General features: G+C 41.5%; 1 protein-coding gene across 2 annotated transcripts in view; it reads right to left on the bottom strand.

Moving 5' to 3' along the window:
- The window catches only part of itga1 (integrin, alpha 1), a 56,506-nt gene that overhangs the window by 12,047 nt on the left and 21,628 nt on the right, over positions 1–22,831 (bottom strand). For both annotated transcript variants that reach the window (XM_069722989.1, XM_069722987.1), the window contains 10 exons: positions 15,383–15,503; positions 12,699–12,808; positions 8,201–8,289; positions 6,147–6,261; positions 4,929–5,056; positions 4,060–4,208; positions 3,302–3,452; positions 2,836–3,010; positions 2,388–2,461; positions 1,265–1,412 (listed from right to left, as the gene is read on the bottom strand). In XM_069722989.1, coding sequence (XP_069579090.1) covers positions 1,265–1,412; positions 2,388–2,461; positions 2,836–3,010; positions 3,302–3,452; positions 4,060–4,208; positions 4,929–5,056; positions 6,147–6,261; positions 8,201–8,289; positions 12,699–12,808; positions 15,383–15,429 — 1,186 coding nt within the window. In that variant the 5' untranslated portion in view covers positions 15,430–15,503. The remainder of the gene's footprint in view (positions 1–1,264; positions 1,413–2,387; positions 2,462–2,835; positions 3,011–3,301; positions 3,453–4,059; positions 4,209–4,928; positions 5,057–6,146; positions 6,262–8,200; positions 8,290–12,698; positions 12,809–15,382; positions 15,504–22,831) is intronic.

Genomic DNA, 22,831 nt, shown 5'->3' with positions numbered 1-22,831 from the left:
CCTCTGCTCGAAAATTGCATACCCATAATAAAAAGAGTATATCTCTGCAACCACAATAAAAAATTATAAAAAAAATAACAAATAAAAAAAAATTAATAATGAAGGGAACACTTGTGAAATTTGTTCAGATGTGTAAATATCAGTATATATGTCCATATTTTAATAATAGTTTTGCTAAGTCTTCTCACTAGCCCCCAATTGGGGGCCTCTAGGGCTTAAAGGGTTAAGCAGGAGCATGTGCCAACAGCTGAGTTTACAGTCCCGGACCTTGGACCTGCCAGTGCTCCATCTAATGACATGTTGATTAAATAACTTGATATTAAGATGCTGCGGTTGCTTTACAAGCCATAAAAGGCAGCAGGACGTAGAGATGAGCCTGTGTGTGTTATTTATGTGACAGAGCGAGAGAGAGAGAGAGAGAGAGGCGTCTGCTGTCAAAGTTTAACAAATTACACATTTTAGCAGAATTTCTATATTTATTCTGCATATCTGAAGGATTTCACTTTATCCCTTACACGATCTTATAGCTTAACACCGAGCTAAGATTGGGGGAAAAAAAAGTGTGTTTTCTTTGTATTTTATTCATCTTACGAACAGATTTCCAGGTGCAGTAAACGTGGTTAGCATCTTTAGTCTTTTTTCTTTAACATTAAAAATTCAAAAATAAGAAAGCAAAGAAAAGAAGACAAGCAGATAAATTGAATTATTAAGCTTCATCGGGACTGTGTGGGTGTACTGTAGTTTCATGAGATTTGATGGACAGAGACCAAACCAGCCTCTAACTGTCATTAGTTTCTGACTCAAATGTTGTGAAAGATTACAGAGAAAAACAGACCAGACAGACATCTCTCATGAGGAACAACCAAAACCAACATTATCCTTCACATTTAAAGAGCCTTTTTTTTTTTTTTAGCTTGACCTTCATAAATGTAAAAACCCAACACTCCCTCTGCTCTTACTCTGCCACATCATTTCTTCAGTGTTTCATCAGTCTGTCTGTCTAAACTTTCACATTTTCATTTCAATCTATATCTATGAAAATGTGACCAGAATTACTACAACGCGTGACAAAGTTACATTACATGTCTTAACTCTGTTAACAGGACACCACAAACTGCAGGCAAGATCAGTATGTTATGAATTTTTTATCCATTTAGATTTTATATTTCGAAAACTTTCCAGCTACTAAGAAAAGAGATTTTGTGCGACGTGTAGAGAATCAGAAATGTTTTCAGCGTCTTTTAGACGTCGCCGGTCGACTCACCGAGGTACCCAGCCAGTCCTTCGTACCCGGCCTCCACCTCTGGGTCGTAGAACTGGGTTTTCCCGGGAACAATTGTCCCTCCACCAGTATGCATTACCACCGTCCCGTTCCAGTCGTACGCTCCCACTGCTCCCAGTAACAAACCTTCCTGAGGGAGACAACACAGCTGATGTTAGAAACAGTAGAACATGAAATTAGGGATTGGAAATATTTTTAACAACTTCACGAATTCATTAAAATGGAAAAAAAATAATCAGTCTCTCAAGTGATTAAATTAAAAAAAAGTCAAACTTACAAATACAGACATGAGTCAAAAAATTAAATACAGCAGATTTACCCAAGTCAGGTCATAGAAAATATCTACCCATCTTTTTATATCCAGAGTAAACAGAGTTATCTAAAAGGAAGGGGAGAGGTCGTAGGACATAGTGCGGGCCATTAGTCACAACGAACAGCATCAAGTGGTTCTTTCCCATCAGTGACGGTTAAAGCGTGGCGTCACGTGTTTAACGCTCAGTGGTACAACTCGGTTTGATCACGTCTAGTTGTTTAAAGTATGAAAGGATGAGCCACCTCAGCTGCAGACAGTTTACACAATGATAGAGAAGGTGATAACAGTGATTCAGGAGCAGGAAGGGGCACATAACACAGGAGACTGTTTGTCTATAAATAGACGTAGGGAAATACCTACTGAATGAATTTCAAGAAGCGTGTGAAGGGGCAAAAGCAACAACCATCTGATTCAACCTCCCTCACTGTTTATGCCTCGTGTTTGCCTTTCAATCTCCGTAGGTCTCTCATGCAATCAGACAAAACAGCTCCAGTCTGTGTCTGGAAGCTTCGACTGACCGAGGTGATTCATTCACCGAAGGGCTGAAGATGCACCAGAGATAACACACAGCGGCATTGTGCCTGAATGAGTTTCAACGGCTGAGCAAACTTCCACGGTAGTTCACACATTTGCACGTCTACATATCAAATAAAGAGTTTCTCTGAAACTGAACGCCTACACACGTGTAAACTTTGCCAATATGTAAAGATTTCACAGTTAGTCACTGTCTTTTTTTTTTCCAAACATATTTTTGTGTATTAATCAGACATAAATAATTGGATTTGGACTTACTTTGGATGTGTGCGCACTAAACCCAGTTTGGGACATCTCCATCTCAAAAGAGGAAGTGAAATTGCCAGTTGTAGCTACGGAAAGAAAAGTTAAGTGTCAGGAGGAAATAGTTTGACATTTTAGGAAATGTCTGTTATCCTTTTTGCAGAGAGTTAGATGAAACCAATCTGTGGAAAATAATAAGCCTGTTAGTTTAGCACAAAGACTGAGAGCATGGGGAAACAGCTAGCGTCAACCTGTCACAGGTAACAAATTCTATCTACCACCTTTGACATTCACAAATTAACACACGCTGTGTTAAACTTTTATGAATCAGACCAGCGGTTTACTCCATTTCTAGACTTTATGCTAAGCTAAGCTAACTACCTCCCAGAAATAGCTTCAGAGGTGCATTTACAAAAATGTCAAACGACTGCTTTAAAGCTGTTGTGTGTGTTTCTGTGTTTACCCTCCAAGGCGAAGATCCTGTTGCCCAGCGTATCCACAATGTTCAACAAAGCAAACTCGTCAGACACGTTGAAGAAGTGTTCTCGCAACGGCTGACTGGAGATCGACTCGATCTCTTTGATGAACTTGTGCAATTCCGCTGCACTTTTGTTCTGACGATTGTAGTCTCCCAAAACCTGGAAACAACGATAAACGATCAATATTTGTAACAGAAGCTCCTCAGGAAACTTTTCCTAGATTTGATATTAATGGGTTGATATTTGTATGCAAGTTAGAAACGAATTAATTGGCTAATTGACTTAAATGAATCAATATTCTTAATTGCTGCAAAGTCACAGCGGTGAGTGATGTGGCGGGACATTAGTATGATTTGTATAATCACACTCCAGATACCCTCCACGGATACGAAAGCGAGTCCGTATGTTAAGACAACCTCTGAAAACAACGCAAAGACAGTTTGTACCCACAGCAATGCCAAATCTCTCGATGTCATCATCGTCGCAGTCCTTGACGACCTTTTTCAGGTTATGGAAGTCATGTGACTCTCCGTCAGTCACAATCACCATGACTTTCTTCACTCCAGGCCGAGCGCCGCGCTCCGGCATGAAGGCCTCCTTCCTGATTGGTGGAACATTTTTAGCATTCAGTCAGAAGAAGTAACTTCCAGAGAATTAGTTTTGCCCCTTGTCCGTTGTTTCTTATCTGTTCGCCCGCTTTGATTGAAATGAGATGGACAAATTAATAGAAACATGAGTCGGATTATTTCTCTTTCAAACTCAGCATTACCCACAACATTTAAAGGAGCTAGTTAGGATTGTCCCTTCTGGGCTACAGTAGAAACATGGCACACTCCATGGAAAAGGACCCTTATGTATATAATATGGGCTCATTCTAAGGTAACAAAACAACTATTCTTAATTACATGTGATGTTACACAAATGAGAACATAATTACAAATATCATATTCTATTTCTGCCAATATATCCCTCTAAATCCTCAACACTTAGCCTCACCTGACCACATACATATTGGACTCGTCAGGGATCTTCTGCTGGCTAGTTTAGGAAAAATGTGACGGAGACAACCATGAGTCCATTGTCCAGACGAATTGAACTGACACTGTCCCAATAAAATGTCCATTAAACCTTGCCAGACCGAGGTGACGTCATTGTAAATTGTGGCCTGGCATTGCCCGAAATGAGAGGGAGGGGCTATTGTTTAGTACCTGGCAGTATCAATGCCCAAGAAAGTCATGGTCTTGAAGCCGGTCTGCTGAGGAAGGTCTTTGACAAAATCCTGCAGAGCAGCGGTGTTGTCAAACTGGCTCAGGTTGACGCGGTGAGTCACAGTCTCACCATAGGACACGATGCCCACCTGGAAAACACACACACACACACACACACACACACACACACACACACACACACACATTTTTTTCTTGTAAATATTATCCTACATTAAATTTATTTTCCCTTTTCACTCCTTCTGTGCTGCTCTCTCCTCGGCCGGCGGTCCCTGACAGTCTGCAGAGGATGTGGCTGAGTATGGTGAGGGTGATATGACACAATGTTCTTTATACAGAGAGGCAGAGGACTTCAGCAGCCATGGAAGATGTGACTTTCAACCGCTGGGCTCCACAGCGAGAAGACTTTCCAGTGCTTTCCAGTGGAAAACTCCACAAGCTCCAGGCCAGATCAATGTAACCACAATAAAAACTAATCACCCATTCGCAGAGCGATCCAAGACAAGTGGACAGAAATACACTGGAGGTATAACTTAGTAAGACAGAGGCTGAAATTACTTTTAAGACTGGGAAGCCTTTAGTTCATGAAGTCTGCCTTATGAAGGACATCTTACAGTTATTTTTACCGCTGGCACCGTGTGGAATATTCCATAATGGAGACACTTAAGTCATCAAATATAATATGAAGAATTAAGCTGGCAGCAAATAATATATTGCTTCATTCATTTGGGTTTTTTTTTCACTGTATGTCAGATTAAAGTTATAGACACAACTCATTCATTCATGCATGTTAAATCTGCATATATGTACACTGCGGAGGCAGACAAACAAAACAAACATTTGCAACTGACTTGTGAGAGTTTAGGTCCGATCTCAATTTTATCGAGGAAGCGGTTCAGAAAGTCGACGATGCTGGACCACGGGTAGATACTGTTCGAACCATCCAGAACGAGCACGATGTCCAGCTCCTTCGCACACTCTGGAACAGAGCCGGAAAATACAGTTAATTAAAGGGTAAGTCTAATTTTCCGTTTCTCTGTGCGCAGTAACATGCAGGAAGCTGGAAGCAGAGATTGGATTTATTTTATTTCTCCTTGTGCTTTTCATTTCATCAGAATGTAATAGTGTGGCGCAGTCGTTCACATTGTGGAAACATTTTTCCCCCACAAAAATATGTCAAGTTTTAAGACTTTTACTCTGATGTTTTTTCTTGGGATTACTGGATCATTACAAGTATTTGCACTGCTTTCCTTAAAGGGGTCACCGGCCGAAAAGATTTACCACTACTGATGTGGAGGATAATATGAAGTAAAAAAGTACATACAAATCCTCTGTTAAAGAAGTGGAAGGTGGTCTTCCTGAGTTCAGTATTTACCAGAGGGGCAACTAGAGTTTAACAGTCCTGAGATCTGTTCTGGTGGGCAGTGGTTTTAAATTGGATTTAACACCTTCAAACTGCGTGCAGAGATCTAAAAAAAACGCATCAATGACGTTTTCTCACTTGAGGCAAGAAGCAAATAAAGTTCAACTACGTAACGACTTCATTCGTCTGATCTGCCAGTTGTTGACTTTACTTTCATTCAGTATTGATAAAAATTAGTCTATGATAAAACACTTGCTCCAAGTCATTTAGATGGAGTTTTGCTGGCCTACATGATCAGCCGGTTTGCTTGTGGTAAAGTAAAGGCAGAGCAAGTGATGCTGAAAGAACAAGAGGAACAAAAAGAGAAAACAACTGTAGACTGTTTACTCTCGGCTCGTTCTACGCTGCTTCCTTCCACGGAAACTGAGTGCAGGTCCTGTAAACTGTCTCCTAACTTGGTCATACAATGCAGCAGAGGGGCCGGGCTGGGCCGGGTCCAAAGCAGGATGGGAGGTGGCAGACTAAGTTTACATTAAGAAGAATGCTCTAATCGTCCTCTTCAAGGGAGGATGAGTTGGATGTCAGGGTCTTGGGTGATACTACTGCAACGAGCAGATTATAATCTCTTGTCCCAGATAGGCAATTTGTACAGATGCCGTCACGTCCTGTGCAGAACTGTTGTGTCTAACTCTGACAGGCGACGTACCTTGCACGGCCGGTGCCACCGAGTTGAGGATCTGGAAGGAAGAGCTGACATTGGCACAAACTCCTGAGATGTACTGCTGCTGGCCGCACATGTAGCCGTACTGAGGACCACACGCCTGCGGAAACAGGACACACGCATCCAAACAAATTTAAACAAACCGAGAAAGGGAAACTCGCAACTGGTTAGTTTTCCACCAGTGTGAGGTCATGTTTGAGAGGAGTTTCAGGGCTACTGAGGAAAACCAAGAGGAAAGAACTACACTAACTGAGGATGACACAGAGACTATTAAAAAAAAAATATCTTCAGACAGAGAAAAGGAGAAGAAGGAAATAGAGAGACAGCCTCTGAGGAAGCGGAGATTAAAGATTACCATCAAAAACTGGAATATTAAATAACATCTATTACTCTTTTGGCTTAATTTCTTTATATTTCCCTGCATGCTACACAGCCTCAGAAATCTACAGTCGTGCAAACAGTCCTGTGAGACTGTACTTCAACAGAGCAATACTGAACTAAAAAACTATCAAATGTATCATGGCCACTATTAGAATTTTACCCCCTTAAAGATCATGACATAATAAATGTGTATAACGTACCTACATCTGGTCCATTTCAACTACACGGACTCCGTCTCACTATGTTTGACATTGATTGGTGTGCAGGTGGGTGTGTCTGATGTGTCAGGTGTGTTTCCATTTTTGTGGAGAACCAGATTCATTTAGTCAGAAAATAGATTTCAGTGAGTTGACTTGAGATTTTTTTTTCCTTGGATCAAATGACAATGTAATGCTTTGTCTCCTCTTCCTCGAGTTGCCGCAACTCATTTCGAAATTGTAGTTTGTTCAACTTTGTTGTGTTTCTCTATAGTTTCATGGCTGACGATAGTCTGCTTCCACTTCCTGTAATTAATCTGAAAATCCATACCGTTCAGAAAGTGCAAACAAAAACCAAAACAGAGTTCAGTTTGATCCCATCCGAGGAAACCTCTGACCAAACCTTGGTCCTTCGGTCGGGACGGTGGTCCGAGGCACTTTTTTCACACCAGCTGTTTTAGTTCAGACCAAACGGAGAAGTCTGAAGGTCGCAACCAAACATGGTCGGTCTGAAGGCACCCTGTATTTGACTATGTTTACCGAACCCAGTCAACCCTGACCCTGTTGTTAGCATGCTAACATTTGCTTCTTATCAATAGTCACAAAGTAACGTCGAGGTTTAAACCACAGTTGTGAACAAAATGACATTCTGACTAATGATGTTTCGAGATGGAGGTTCGGAGGATGAATAAACTCACTCGGATTCATCATCTGGGGTCGATGAAACAAGACTTGATTTTGTTCCTTCGTTCTGTCACCACAATGACAACTTACATTGTTGTTGGTAAATCTCAGTAGACTGAAGCAGTGGATCAACCAACAGACAGATCCAGTGGCACCGCGGAAAGTTTGAATCGTAACACAAATACAATACAGCTGGCAATTATATTGTGTTGACAAGGGTTGTTAAATGAGCACTTGTCTCTCCGTCAGCCTGATTCAAAACTGTCAAATATTTTGTATTCATCCTGAGTGGTGTTCATGTCCATCATATAAACACAAACGTAGTGTTGAAGAGTTGCGTTTACTCGTCCCGTCGATCACGTTAAGGGTTCTGGCTTCGTGCAGCTGCCCTCAAACTCCAACATTTGATTTTCTTTCTCAAATTTTATTGGACCAATTAACAACTTGCATCAACATTTAATGTCCCTCCGTCCACTGTTTGTGCAATTTTCACACCCTGTTAATATAATCGTTAGGTAGAAATACAGATTTACTGGAGCTCTGAACCGCTGAGTATTCTCCTGCGTTTGTTCAGTTGATTCACAGTGTCGTGTTACATTCCCAGGACATGAAGCCTGACTGGGAAACACTGAGTGTCAAGCCCACTCTTTCCATAGAGTCCAAAGGTCTCGTGAACACACTGTTATACTCGCTGTCCAGTTCCTCGCATGAAATATGCAAAGATCAGTCCTGCTCTGTTATGTTGGGTATAGAAAACATAGAACACTTCCTGCTTACCAGAAATCCTCCGCTGGGATTGGTCACCAGGGTGGTTCCCATGGTCATGTTCTCCTTGACTTCACGCAAATTGGGAATGGTTGTGTTTTCTAAAAAAAAAAAAAAAAAAAAAGAATTTTGGATGGATAAACAGAGTGAGACAAACAGAGAGCAGCACAGAGGAAGAACAGCTGGACAAATTCTTCTCTTTCATTTTCCCACAGGAAGAACCGCTGCTCACCCTTCTCTCCTGTCCTGATGTAATTATTACTGATGTATAGTTTGTGTTTCATTACTTTACCATGCAGTCCCGCTGTGTGTTGCTTGTGGCTATTAACAAAGGGCACCAAGCACTAATATTTTGTTGATAAACATCCCCGTTGTTGTGATGAAGACATAGAGGACTCAACTCATTAAGCAATCTCAACATGTGGCTAAAATTAGCACCGAGCTTGGGAATGCTTTTGGATGTGATTTAGTTTTTTTTCCTTTTGAGGAATCCACATATTCTCACAAACACATCCATGTTATTTCAATTTTCAATCGAGGTCCCCACGAGAGCAATTTAGATGTGAAACAAGTTTTGATTCTCATTAGCATGACATTAGCATTAGCAACAGATCTGTTGCCTGTTAGTGAGACGTGCGATTTAAGTTTTAGCCTTTTCTTTATCTCTGTGTGACAACAGCAGTTTCTGTCTTATTCTTTGGCTGCAATAAAGTTATGACGCAGATGGGCTAATCAGAGTCTTATGGTGGTGGTTTGAGTAACTGCGGTGAAAAAAACAAAACATGAATCAATCTCTGTCTTTGTAGACTTACTGTATGTGTGCGCCTGGGAACCCAAATGCTAAAGTAGTCGATGAAGTTCTTATGTATCCTATGAAATATACTGACGCAGGTGCCAACTGAAGCACACCAGAGTGACACTCCACGACTGTTCACAGCTTTGGTGATCCGCTCCTGCTTGTGTTAGTAAATACTGATTACTTCCTGTATCTGTTTGGAATTAAAAGCCCTCCACATTTCAGTAGATATATTCATTTCTTAACGAGGCTCTTTTTGATTAAACATTTTCAGGAATACGTTGTGATTTAAATCAGACAAAACCACTTGGATGAGTAACCCATAACAACCGTTAAATAGTGGCAGGATTGTATTGTTTATTTTACTCAATGAAAGCCATGGAAATATACATTACAGACTGATCTATGTGAATATTTCACCATAGGAACGGTGGTTACACAACCTTAGAAACAAGCCACAACTTCACAGCATAAGCGAGCCAATGTTTCCGCTCGCGTGCTCAGAAAAAAATATCACTACACTCACGGTGCAGATCTCCATTTCTCTGTGTATCCTTTGTATAATTCCTGCCCTAAAGCTCACTCAAGTATCTTAAAGAGGGGAGCACCCTGGGGCTGTTCAAGAGCGCCTGCTGGTCTCAGAATAAAAAAAAAAATCTTTCCATTACTCAAACATACTTTGTATTTGACAAAACTGTAATGTGAAAATAATTTGGTTGGTAACATGAGCTTTCTCTATTTCTTAACTATCCGATACAAAAAGAGTGATATGGATCGAGATCCTGCACCTCATGATGCATCCACATGGGACTGGAAGGAGCTGCAGAGAAGAACACACACGCTTTGTCCTCAGTGAACTGTGATGCCTGATAATTATCAGAACAAATCACACAATCCCTGTAGAGACTTCTTAAAAATCACATTTTTTGATTTGATTTTTTGATTTTATACACTTTATTAATCCCCGAGGGGAAATTTCTTCACTACAGCAGGGGGGCTCTCAGGGGGGAGATGCTGCAGCAGGCTGCCACGACCGCGGCGCCAGGTAACCTGACCTGAGGTGCATGTTTTTGGATGATGGGAGGAAGCCGGAGAACCCGGAGAGAACCCACGCAAGCACAGGGAGAACATGCAAACTCCGCACAGAAAGGCCCAGGACCGGATTCGAAACCAGAACCTTTTTGCTGTGAGGCGACAGTGCTAACCACTGCACCACCGTGCCGCCCCAGCAAATAGGTCAAACGCTATTATGCAAGTGGCTTCTGCTATAATATATAGTCATTATAACATTTATTTAATAAGGAGTGAATATGAATTTGCAGGGAAGATTTCATGATATTTATAACCAGGGAAAATGAATTTTAAATAGTACAAAATTAAATATATTTACTTACATAACTACCACATGCATAACAAATATGTATGTGTATTTGATATGCTTAATGGACCAGTATAATAAGCAGCGTAACCTAAAAGACATCCATCCATCTCCAGCTTGTTAGACTGCAGCCTGAGTTTGCATTTGTGCAGAACAACAGATTGTGTTTCTTTTTTGTCATTTGGATTAAATTTTCCAAACAGAACGTAAATATATTGCAGAACTGTTGACCCAAAAAACCCTCATTGCCAGTATGTCATCAAGCATAACTGTCACGGCTTAACCACCCTTCAGTTTCACTGCTCGGATGGAAGTGTGATTAAAAATTACAACACGACCACCACCAAATTTAACTTGGCTCATTGTGGTTTGGCCTCGCTGGATAATTGTAAATCCAGCACGGAGACAGATCTGGCAGCGTGAGATTAGGGCGTCTTCAGTGGGTACAGACCAGCATGACTCAGAGCTGCAGAAGATTAAAACGTTAACATGACTCCATCCTGCTGGGCTGTCCCGCATCTGCCTCATGTTCAGGGACTCTCGAGAAATATCACTTTAAATATCCACCAAGGTCAAAACAACAAACCGGCCATGCATTTGCTGAGTCATGTCCAGTTTCACTTAAAATTGAAAATACAGCACTGTTGTTGTTGTAGTCATGTAAACCAGTTTGCTGCTGAGTGGTCTGGCTCCGACTGCAGGTCTAAATCAATTCCCGGTGGATATTTTCCAGACTAAACTTGAGTTTGTGAGATTTCTGCTTTTGCCTGTCAGACTCATGCAAGATAAAACAAACACAGCACTCTTCTCTGCATTAAGCACTTAAAGCCAATAAATGACCAACAGCACGTGAACAGTTCCTCCTCGTACGTGATAATTCGGAGGTGTGAACAGCTGTGGTGAAGCATTAATCTCAGAGCTCAGAGTCTACCATACACACTAGCCCTAGGTTATCCAGAGTCGACATACAGACGAGCAATATCAGAAGCTTTGCAGACTGGTGACCGGGAGCTAAGTTGTGTTTATCTGTTTAATTAAAATAAATTGGAAGGATGAAACATTAAAACCTTGTTTATTTGCTGTCTTCCTGTTCAGGCCAAACTTCCTCCCGAGGCGACCAAGTCAGATATGCAGCTAACACAGAGGTGAAATTACTTACAGTGAGCAGCGCTAAGATTGATTGTATTTGAACATAGTCAGTAGATGTCCTCAACAATGCAGATGCAGCAAATAAGGTGCATTTGTGCATATTTTTATGCACACAAGGCAATAATTTGTGTCCCTATGTTTTATTTGATCCTCTTTACTTTTTTTTGTTTTGTTTGAGGTTGCTTCACGCTGGGTTCAAACTAATAGTTTTGTCTGATAAGATTACTCTATTTCAGAGTCATAAATTCTTGTTGTGACTTCGCCGAGACACATGACTGATGACACTTATACGACCTACAACAAATTGCCGATTTAGTAATGTAATAATAATGTAAACAAACAATGGCATGAATGACACAGGCTGTCCTGCACTCGAAAAAAGAATGACTGAGGAGCATCTATAGGTCACACAAAGAGGACAATCTGTGTCATTTATCATCTTTCACAGTTTCTATGCCGTGTGAGGAAGTGTGCTCTGCAGTCCGACCTCAGAATTAGTCACTGAGCTATTTGTAAACAGTGTTGCCTGACTGTTCAGCCACGACAATCGAGATGAGAGACAATGGGAAGAAAAATGCTGCCAAAATTGTCCGAGTCGCCTTCGGTTGTTACGCTGCACTGGGAGCAGTGAGCATAAGAATAACCGTATAATAATGATGACGCAATCGAGCAGTAAAGGTAGTTGGATCCATACGCAGGCTGAAATTAAAACATGCAAATACTATTGAACATAATCTATACTTACAAACTAAAATGGCTAAATGTCCTCCTAATTTGATTGACATATACAGTGCTGAGAAAAGGTTTTAGGCACGTTGGATGTTTAGACTCGCATCTACAACCAGTACCATCAGTGAGGTGTCTGATCAGACCCAGATTTATTCTGTAGCGTGACAACGCAACTATCTCAGTGACAAGAAGAACAAGGAGTCCTGGAACAGATGGCGTGGCCCCCCGGAGGCCTAATCTCTACATCACAGAGTCAGTCTGGGATTACATGAAACAGCAGACACTGGGAGAGTGTAAATTCACAGAAGAAATATCTACAGTCGGCGCGCACACACACACACACACACACACACACACACACACACACACACACACACACACACACACACACACACACACACACACACACACACACACACACACACACACACACACACACACACACACTGTATTCTTACTGGGTAGCTCCAGTTTGACACATATGTTGTCCCCCCTCCCGACAGGACATTTGTAGACGTCTCCTGTTCGTTTGGCCGGCTGGCCCGACAGCGGCGATCCAATCAGAACCCTGAAAAAATAAAGAACAGTCGGGACTGGTTGATTGGACGTCCAGCCAAAAACCACAGAACAGCATCACGGTTTAACGATTATGATAACAAGCACAATTCACATTATTACAGAAATTAAGAGTTGGCAGCATGGAAGCGTTAACTCTGAGGACCACAACAGTTTAGACTTGACTTAATTATACTTATATAGTTCAATTAAAAATAAACCACAGGTTCAGATTGAGTGGTAAAGCTGTTGCAGCTTATTGTGATTGGCTCACGAGGTTGTGGCTGTCGAATTATTATATCATCACACAATAACACTGAAATGGCTGACATTAAAAAGCAACATTTAACTATCGTTTACTCTCACCTTACCATAGATGTAACTGTATCTGTAGGAGTGAACATGACATGTATACTCAGTATGCACAACCATGTAACTCCCTCCATGTTTCATAACATCGTGTCACTCCATCAGTAAACTGATGCTAAAAACAGTCGGTCATCTGCCTTCCTCTAAACACTCATGCTTATTAACATTCCTCGGCTCTAATTGGCCCTGCTCTTCTGAAGCGAGAAGCAGAAAGGAACAAGTACACAGCTTTGGGAACTTTATCTATGACGCTCCATGGGTTCTCTTTCAATTCAGCTTTTAAAAGTTTTAAGATGATTAAATCTTATTTTTATTTTGGTTGGTCAGTCGACGACTGAAATATCTCAACAACTACTGCATTGGTAGAGACATTCGTGGTACCCGGAGTGATGCGCTGGCTTTAAATCCGGCATCACCATCAGGTCAATTCATAATTTGTACGATACTTTGGTTTATGGCAAAATACCTGCAAACCTGACATGACATTCCTATCAGTGAATGAATGAAGATGGTGAACATGGTAAACGTCTTAAAAATGTTAAGTTCCAGAATTTCTAAAATTATATCAACCAATAGTTCCATATTGTGGGAAATATGAATATTTTCTTTTTTGTTATGCTTCCATTGAAGCTGTAACTCTGAGCCTGTTAGTTTAGCTTATGACAAAGACTTGAAACTGGGGAACAACAAGTCTGTCTCTGTCCAAAAGTTACAGAATCCAGGTACCAGCACTTTTAAAGCTCACTTTACAATATCTAGCAAACAATTCATAGAAGCCTATATCTCATGTCCAAAAATGCCACTTTTATGCTACTATAATTTCAGTAATATTTGGTTTCCCCGAACGGCTGATTTTGCCTGTTTTATGTCTGAATGTGTCTTCAGACTTCTCAAATTCTTTCCACAAACAAGCAATAATTCGTTTTTTTTGTGTGAGGGGATTTTTGCAGCTGAGTTGATTAAATTACCAACTAAAATGTCATTTATCTGAGATCTATTCCAGCAGTTCTGTACAAAGAAGACGAACGTATGGCGATGAAACATCTGTGCCACATGTAACATATTTTCTCTGTGCTGCCGAGTCACCTTTTGACACTGCCGAGGGTCGAGGCCTGCTGGAGACATCTGCAACTAATCAGTTACCTCCCAGTTAACCTGCGTGTTACATCACCAAGTGATTGCTGTATTTTCCCATTGAAATCTCCCACACAGGGCTACATATCATCTCTAATTGTACCCCTTTAAACCTCTCCATCATTCAAGGCCTCCCTCTGCTCTCAGCCTGCTTTACCCACATTGTTCTACTCAGGTTCAACTTCACTGAAAGCCTCATCACTCCGATCTCTTCGGCTCTGAACTAGAACAAAACAGTACTATTTGGAGACGCTACAGAGCCGTTGTGTTTTCAGGGAACATGGATGAGGGTTAGTCGCAGCTGGCTCGGCTGATTAGCCGTGAGTGAATTACCCTAACTGATCTCATATGAGCTCGATAAGATCATTACTGCAGAACAGGTTGGAGGGAAGCAAACCGAGGAATAAAAACTGTGGTAACTGGAGGAGAAATGTAGAAAGAACGAGAGACGACGAGCCATTAACCACACTCTAATAGCATTTAACAGGGTTTTAAAAATGTGTTCCCACACTGTTTTAACAGGGAGCCATGGATGCTTGGTTCCAGTGTATTTACAGGCCGGGTATGTGGATACTCTGGCGGGGTGTTCACGGTTAACAGCCAGTAGTAAAGGCAAGGATCCTCATTTCAGCAGCAGCTGGTGAGCACTTAGTTTTACAGGTGAATTAGGGGTTTTCACTTTTCTTAATGTTCTGGAGTTTAATTAAACTGAAGTCCTTGTCTTGGTAAAATACGTTCTTTCAGACCTCTATCAGACAAGTATTTCCTGACAAAGAAAAGTAATTATTATAAAGGTAGAAGTTTGTGTCTGGTACCTCTGCCACCTTATAGCATTGGAGCATCATTCATTATGGACTCAGACTGACACTTTGTTGAAGATGTTATGATGACATTACTAACAAGAACCCTCAGGTGACTTTAATGTCAAATATTGACTCATGAGCTCATCATCGTGTTAAACATGTAAAGAGGTGAATGTTTGAAATGCGCTCGTGTGAGATGCAGAGGAAATGCTGCAGCGGTGAAAGATGACATTCAGTATGCTCTTAATAACCTCTCAAAATGCTTAGCTCATGAAACTCACCATTTTCCCTCACTGTTCTCAAACTGCTGGACAGTGTAGCCAAACATGTCCTCTAGCGGGCCGCTGAAAGACAAACCGTTCTTCTGGTCCACGTTGAAGGACAACACGCACGCCAGCGTCACTGCAGGGACGGAAGGAGAGAAAAGATTTGAGCGTTACTGCACCACCGGTCATTTTAGTCCACTACATCGCTCGCCACATAATAAATAAACCGACTGATAAATAAAACCTGAAACAAGAGACGTGTGTATGAATTTCCTTAAATCCAGAGACCCATAAACATTTTCAGTAAATATTTATAAAATACTCAAGATGCTCGGAAATGAAAAATAAATAGATTTATTAAAAAATAATATATTGAGGTAATAAATAAAAAAGGATATTTGGGTAATTTAGTCACAAAATGTATCTAATTACATCTGTAATATGTGATAAGATGTAGAAATGGTACATGGAGATGAGCGATGAACTTCACCCACACACACACACACACACACACACACACACACACACACACACACACACACACACACACACACACACACACGGAGCTATTCTGGAGGACACTGGAGGAATTTCGAACATCACTGTGAAGCATTTTGGTCCGGGTTGAGTTTGACCTGTGGGACAATGGCTTCTTCTCTGCGTTCTGCAGAGTCTCAGCCTGTCTGTCACTGAGCTGAGTATATCACAGAGGCTCTATATAAATCCATCCATGTCTCATTGTGCCGGCACCACAATGACACTCTTTATATTTACTGTCCCAGGGAATTCCTCCAGTGTAATTTATTCAATTCGCCGACTTGCGAGCGAGTGCGGAGGAGAACAGTGGGATTAAAAGCAGAACGTGCAAACACAGACCACATACATGGAGACACAAATAAAAAGCAGCTATTTGTCCTTTGATGGTGATGCTTTGTAGCTAATGTGTGTGACCCAAACGCTACAGAGAACAGCTATATGGTGTCTGGACAGAAGTAATTATGAAGCTTTTAGGAACGCCAGCGGTTGAAACTCAACAGATGATGATGATGCTTGTTTGGTCCACTGCTTCCATTCAGACTGCTTGATGAATTGTGAAGAAATTTATGATCTTAAAAGGACGAATCTAAATGACTTTCCCTGCCAGCAGTGTGTTTATTCTTTCAGAGAAATATCTCTGAATCTATAAAATTAACCCTTTGACTTGTTGAAAGCTTTTTATGCTCGTTTAGACTCATTACTTTGCATACTTAGCTATTTATTTGTGTATTTTAACACGTAATTAACATTTGAAGTTTTGTAATCAACATTATTACAGATATTGTACAAATTTATGGCCAAATGTCTGCAAAACTCTTGACATTTATCATCCTTGGCTGTACATATGGATGTTAGTATGGTCATTGTGAGCATATTAGCATGGTGACATTATTGTACAGCCTGACAGTCAGTAGTGTTTAATTGTAATAAATGAATCATGTTAGAAATCAGCTGCTCAGATTAATCAACTGTTTTGTGTCGGCGGGTCTTCAAATTAAAGCTTCATCATCAGTTGTTTTTAGGATTCTTGTAAATTTTTGTTTCCATTTTTTGTTTATTGTGTTGTTATGTTGTCTGTTTTGCTGATTGTGTTCCTGTGAATGTTTCTTATTGTCGGGTCTCTCTCGAAAATCAAAAAGTAATTTGTTTTGACATCAATCAACCTTTAATGGATTATAATTAAACACCAATTAAAGAGGCTATAATTTCCCCTGCGGCTCCCCCGGCTCCACACAGTCAGACTGGACTGGACTCTTGTAAGATCACAAACTGCTGCTACATGGTCTGTGGTGCACGTTGACAGGACATGCTTCGTAAAAGAAAGACAGGCAGAGCAATACAAACAGGGATCAGAGCATTTAGGTAGTCCATATTTCAAGGAGGTTTAGAGGCACGAATTACATGCAAATATCTGTCACGGCCCCTCTCGCTGCTTCCTTATAAACAGAGGAGTTAGAAAAAAAATTGTTTCAAGGTTGATCACTTAGATTTTATACGAGATTACGCTTCTTACATTCCCAGAGAGAGAAAACCAGACCTGCAGAGTCACACACAGGAATCCCAGCCAATAATTATTATCCCCTGTTTCTCCCTCAATCCTCTCTCTACTTCCCCGGTGACCCCCCTTTCCATTTCTCATAGGAGCTCCATTTCCTGTTCCTATTAACCTGATTATAGACATCCCCTCAAATCCGCAGGTACACACACACGCGCGCACACACACACACACACACACACACACACACACACACACACACACACACACACACACACACACACACACACACACACACAAACAGCTAATTTAGCTGAATCAAGATGGCTTCGGGCCAGACAGGCCTTTTTCATTCATCAGAGTCTGAGCTCAAGTACAGTTCAGAGTCACTTTGGCCTGAGCTGTAAACCACACTGGAACGTCCTCTGTCTACTGGCAAACACGTATTTTGTGTACACCAATTTCCTTTTGCTGTGTGTGATGTCTCTTGGCTTCACTGTAGTAAAATTAAAACCAGTGAGTTATGTAACTGGCTATTTTCGGGAGCTTGGCTGACATCTGCCCTGGAAAACCAATAAGCGGGCTTATGTCTTTGTGGATGGAAATGGCCTCATGAGTCTCTGAGGTATTGGCATATAAAGTTGTCCATCACTGTCTGGACGGCTCGTATTGTACCCGATCACATATGGTGAGCAGAGCAGAGGAGTTTGTAACTATGTAATTCTCTGTTGGTTGGCAACGACTGAAATATCTCAACATCTACTGGATGCCCTGAAGTTTTGTACAAACATTCACGGTCCCCAGAGGACGAATCCCAGTGAGTATCATAACGCTGCGACTTTTCTTCCAGCACGTCTTTTTACCTTTTACAGTAAAATATTGAATAAAGCTATTCAGTGATTGGCTCCACACTTTGAACACAGATTCGTTATACACAGAGGATGAATCCTACAGAACCTGAACTTTTCCTCACGCTTCACAATGAGGCTGAGATTTGTTGTTTTAAGTGAAATGTTACAACAATTATTCATTCATGCCCCCTTGAGGATGAATGTTTATTTTTGTTAACATCCATGGGGCAAAAGTAAAATTTCTTTCCCATTGGCTAAGCTATAACTTGTCCACCACTCTTATAGTACTAATTAGAAAACAATGGCATTCTAATATGTTTCACTAAGATGCTGAATATGGTAAGTAGTACACTGGGCCTGCTAAATTTAAACTTGTTAGCATTGTCGCTGCAGAGCTCCTAATATGGCCGTAGACTCTGATAGACGAGTCTACAGCTGTCATACATTTCAAGCACAAACATATATGCACAAACACGAATACTAATCATTTCAACTGTCCACAGAGGCCGCATAACATCTCGCATATCACTCACACTATATTTGCATAAACATGATTCAAAGTGTAACCCAATTTTAAGTCTATTTTTTGCTGTTTGTGTCTGTTGGGCTCTGACTGCTGCCAAACAATCAGAGACCACTCAGTATTGTGCCTGAACAGACAGATGACTAAAGCTGCTGCTCTGCTGATGTCACTGCTTATCGCAAGAAAAATCTCATTCTTGTTCACCAGAATTTTCTAATCTAAAATTGGTTCAAATTTCTCAGCCGTAAGATGTCAGTGGGTCTGTTTTCAGTTGAGTGCCTCGTGGTCCTGATTGATCCTGGCAGTCTGTCAGCCACACTCACTCGCAATAAAACCCTCCCGGCCACAGTTATCTATACCAAAACCACTCCATTCCAGCATTTAACAATTCTGCAGGACACCGTGTCAAGCAGCAGAAGTCAGATGCGGTCGATACAGCTGGGGCAAAAAACAGCGCAGATCAGCACCTGTTGGCCTAGGAGACTTCAAACCAGCAATAAAAATCACCCGGCTCAGCACATGAAGGCTTCAAAGCTTCAGTAAAAACACACACCCAACTGGCACCTGCTCATCTGTAACATTTCGAACCAACCATAAACAGTTTTTAAAGCTCAACGCATATCAGCACCTGTGGGCAACAAGGTCATTAAGTAACCCTGAAACTCAACCTTAATTAGCTGTGGCAAGAAACGGGTCAGTTGTAAAGCTGATCCAAGACAGACAGCTGAGTCTCCTAAAATCAAAGTAAGCAAACATCTGTAGGAGCTCAGAGTCTGGATGACGTTAATGTAGAAGTAAAGACTTCATGAAGAATTCCTGTATTTATGATGGACTGGTACTTGACCCTTCAAAGGAACAAGGTCGAAGCGGGCTTTGGGTGGGACCTGCAGCTATTCTACGCCATATGCTGGCATTTAATAACAGACAATACTGGCAGGCAAGAGAAGCTTCATATTCTGGCATGGCCGCAGGGCAGCCTAGAGCCATGACACAGTTATGAAACAGAAATATTTCCAGATTTTCCTCCTTTGTTCTTTTATCTTTATCTGTTTTTTTTTGTTTTTTTTCTCCATTTCTCCTTTTTCTCATTTTTTTTCTCTTTAACTTCCCCACAATCCTCCTCTGACTGTATGATCTTTTCTTGTTTTGCTCTCCAGCAGCGTCCATGCTTTCTTCTCTAATTGCTCTTGGGACTCACGAGCTGAACCTCTGATGGGTTTCAGTTCTGCTTCCTTTGACTTAATTTTCTCATTTGGCTGTCTGCTCAGTCTCTGCTTTATTCTTGGCAAACGTGCAGTACGTGGGCGTGCAGTGGACGCAAGAGGTCACGAATATAGGCGAGATGGTGTCTTTATGTGCAGAGGAGAACGCGAGGGGCCGAATTCCTGTGAGTTTTGATGATAATGTCTGAGGAGGCAGAGGAGGTTTGGATAAATAAGACGAGCTAAAACAACAGCAGACATGTTGGCAGCTCTGTGAGGCTATACAAGTTCAAGGAGGCGTTCGCGACCGGTATTGAGCTATAGGTCTCAATACAGGCAGTATATAGGCAGTTTGGATGGACTCAGTGTCAACAAAAAAATCTGTGTAGTTTTGTGAATAAAACTCTGGAAAATAGGCTTGATGTTTAAAAATATACGAGACTGATGGATCATTAAAGTAGGATCTCGATGGCATTGACGACCTTGCACAGCAGCCCTGTTGCTATTTGTGATTGAGTGTGTGTGAATCAGAGGTAAAAAATTGTAAGGTGAACTGCAGACCATTGAGGGGAAAGGGTGCTTTACAAGTGGCGACTATGTACACCTTCCGTGTCACAATCTTGTCAGGGAAAGTCGTTAGTTTAATGAGTGGTAATAAAACAAAGTACTGCACAAAAAGTTATTTCACTAAAAACTACAGTGACAAACTCGTGGTGGAGCAAGAGGAAAATCTGCACATCACCAACGTCATTAGGATTCATCCTCTGCACTGAATGCCTTCATAAGAATTTATGGCAGTCCACCCAATAGCAGACCGACTGCCATCCCTGGAGGAGCCACTCGGCCAGCTCGGCTAAAATCATCTCCCTCGAACCCCGCATGCTATTTCATCTGCCTCCTCCAATCCTTCTATTCATTAATCTACTCTACCATCCCTCTGTCCCTCAAGAACATCCTCCATCCCTCCGCTGTGTTTTCTGCCCATTCATCTCCCTCCCTTCCTCCCTCCCGCCCACCACCCGTCCCTGCATGTCTTTGCGTGCATCCCTTCATTCATTGACTGAGCATGTTGGCCCGACGGTGTCAGGTTCCACTTTGTGAAACTTCCAGATGTATTCTCTGGAGCTCTGTTTTCTCACTGGTGCAGAAAACATCCAGGCTTCCACGCCGAGACCCACACATGACATCATCCCCCCTGACGACTGTCAAACCTTTCATCCCCACACTCCCCAAATTTCTCTCTCGATAATAGGGGAGAGGGGAAGGAGGAGGGGGGGGGGGGCACTCTCCTAACCGTTTCCCTCCAGCGGACACACCGCCTGCCAAAATCTGCTGATCACAACAGTTTTAGCGTACAGGGAGCAGCTGGGAAGACGGGACCCCGGGTTAAAAACTAAAACACACACACCCAGAGGTCAACGAATGACCTCCCTCCAAAATCAATAAGCAACATGCAAAAATAACCGTGCATGTTATGAGGAAAACAGAGAGAGAAAATAACATAACATAACCCCCCCCCCCCCCCCCGAGCTTGTGGGTAAACTCCGTCTCATCGATTCTCACAACATCACGGCAGGTTTATTTTGCAAAGGCAATGAAAGCAAATAGAAGCTTTGAAAGAAAACAGAGGTACAAACGAACAGGAGAAAAAGGAGCGTGGAAACAGTGACCAATTACCTGCAACGCTCTCTGATTGTATGCGACACTTCTGACATAATAATATCTGTATAATGATATGCTTAAACAGCATACATTAAAACTGTAATCATAGTTCTTTTGCAGTGCTATTTAATTGTTGTTTTTAATAATGTAGTGATGCTAAAGCTGTTAGCCAGCCAGACTCCCGCTTAACAAACGCATTGATCTGCACCCGCCACTTATTTTACTTAAATTTGATTGGCGTGTTCAGCTAATCACCTTATCCTGTTTTCAGAGGCCAAAATCCAAAAAAATTTTCAACGATAAATCTGTTCATTTCAACAAAGTTTTATGATTCAGTGGACCCCTTTTTACGAGTGAGACAATGACTCTAACAAATACTGTATGGGGCGACTATAGAAAGAGATGTCTGGGGTGAAAACAAATAGGCCAGTGTTGGTGGGTTCATATTTTAAATGCTTCCACATTAGTGTGGACATGGTCACAGCGGGGGTGAATCCCACTCCTGTCAACACACACTCTCTCTCCCTGAAACACACAGAAGTGTTTCAGGAAGGTCACTACTGCTCTTCATGTTGTGTTTCTCCTCTGTTATTTCAAGGCTACTTAAGAACAGTAAAGACAAATACCACACAGGACACACACACACACACACACACACACACACACACACACACACACACACACACACACACGTTGAAAGCTAAAAATGAGTCATATAAAGTGGCAAAAATAAAAATTTAACATACATAAAAAATATATGGAGTCAAACAAGCGCAGAGGTAAGAAACTGATGATGACTGAGAAAAATCATTTCACCTCTTTTCCGTTTTTTCTCACATAAAATCACCAAAGGTCAACCAATGAGCAGTTTGCCACATGAGCTGTTTCCACCTCACTATCAACTCTCTTTCCTCTCAGCTGCTGACATTAATGAATGTCACAGGACGCACAATCCTGAACAAATAGATGCTTTCTCACAGAGCCACAGGCTTTTTATCCTCCAGTTGGAAATATGTTACAAGATGCCTTAAAGTTCCTACAGCATCACAAGAATAACCTGTTTTTTTTTTTATTTTATTTGCGCTGACAATATGGGAGATTCTGAGCGACCTGTTTCACCTTTTGCTTTTGTGGCCCAAAATGGCCAAAAATGACTTCTAAAATCCAAAGTGAACATGATACAAATTAACTCGA

This window comes from Brachyistius frenatus, unplaced genomic scaffold, assembly GCF_029030835.1.
Source record: "Brachyistius frenatus isolate BFR_SWC_R1_liver_20210118 unplaced genomic scaffold, ASM2903083v1 Contig_310, whole genome shotgun sequence".
NCBI classification, from domain to species: domain Eukaryota; kingdom Metazoa; phylum Chordata; class Actinopteri; family Embiotocidae; genus Brachyistius; species Brachyistius frenatus.
The sequence above is the reverse complement of the archived record's forward strand: the minus strand, read 5'-3'. Positions and strand labels throughout refer to the sequence as shown.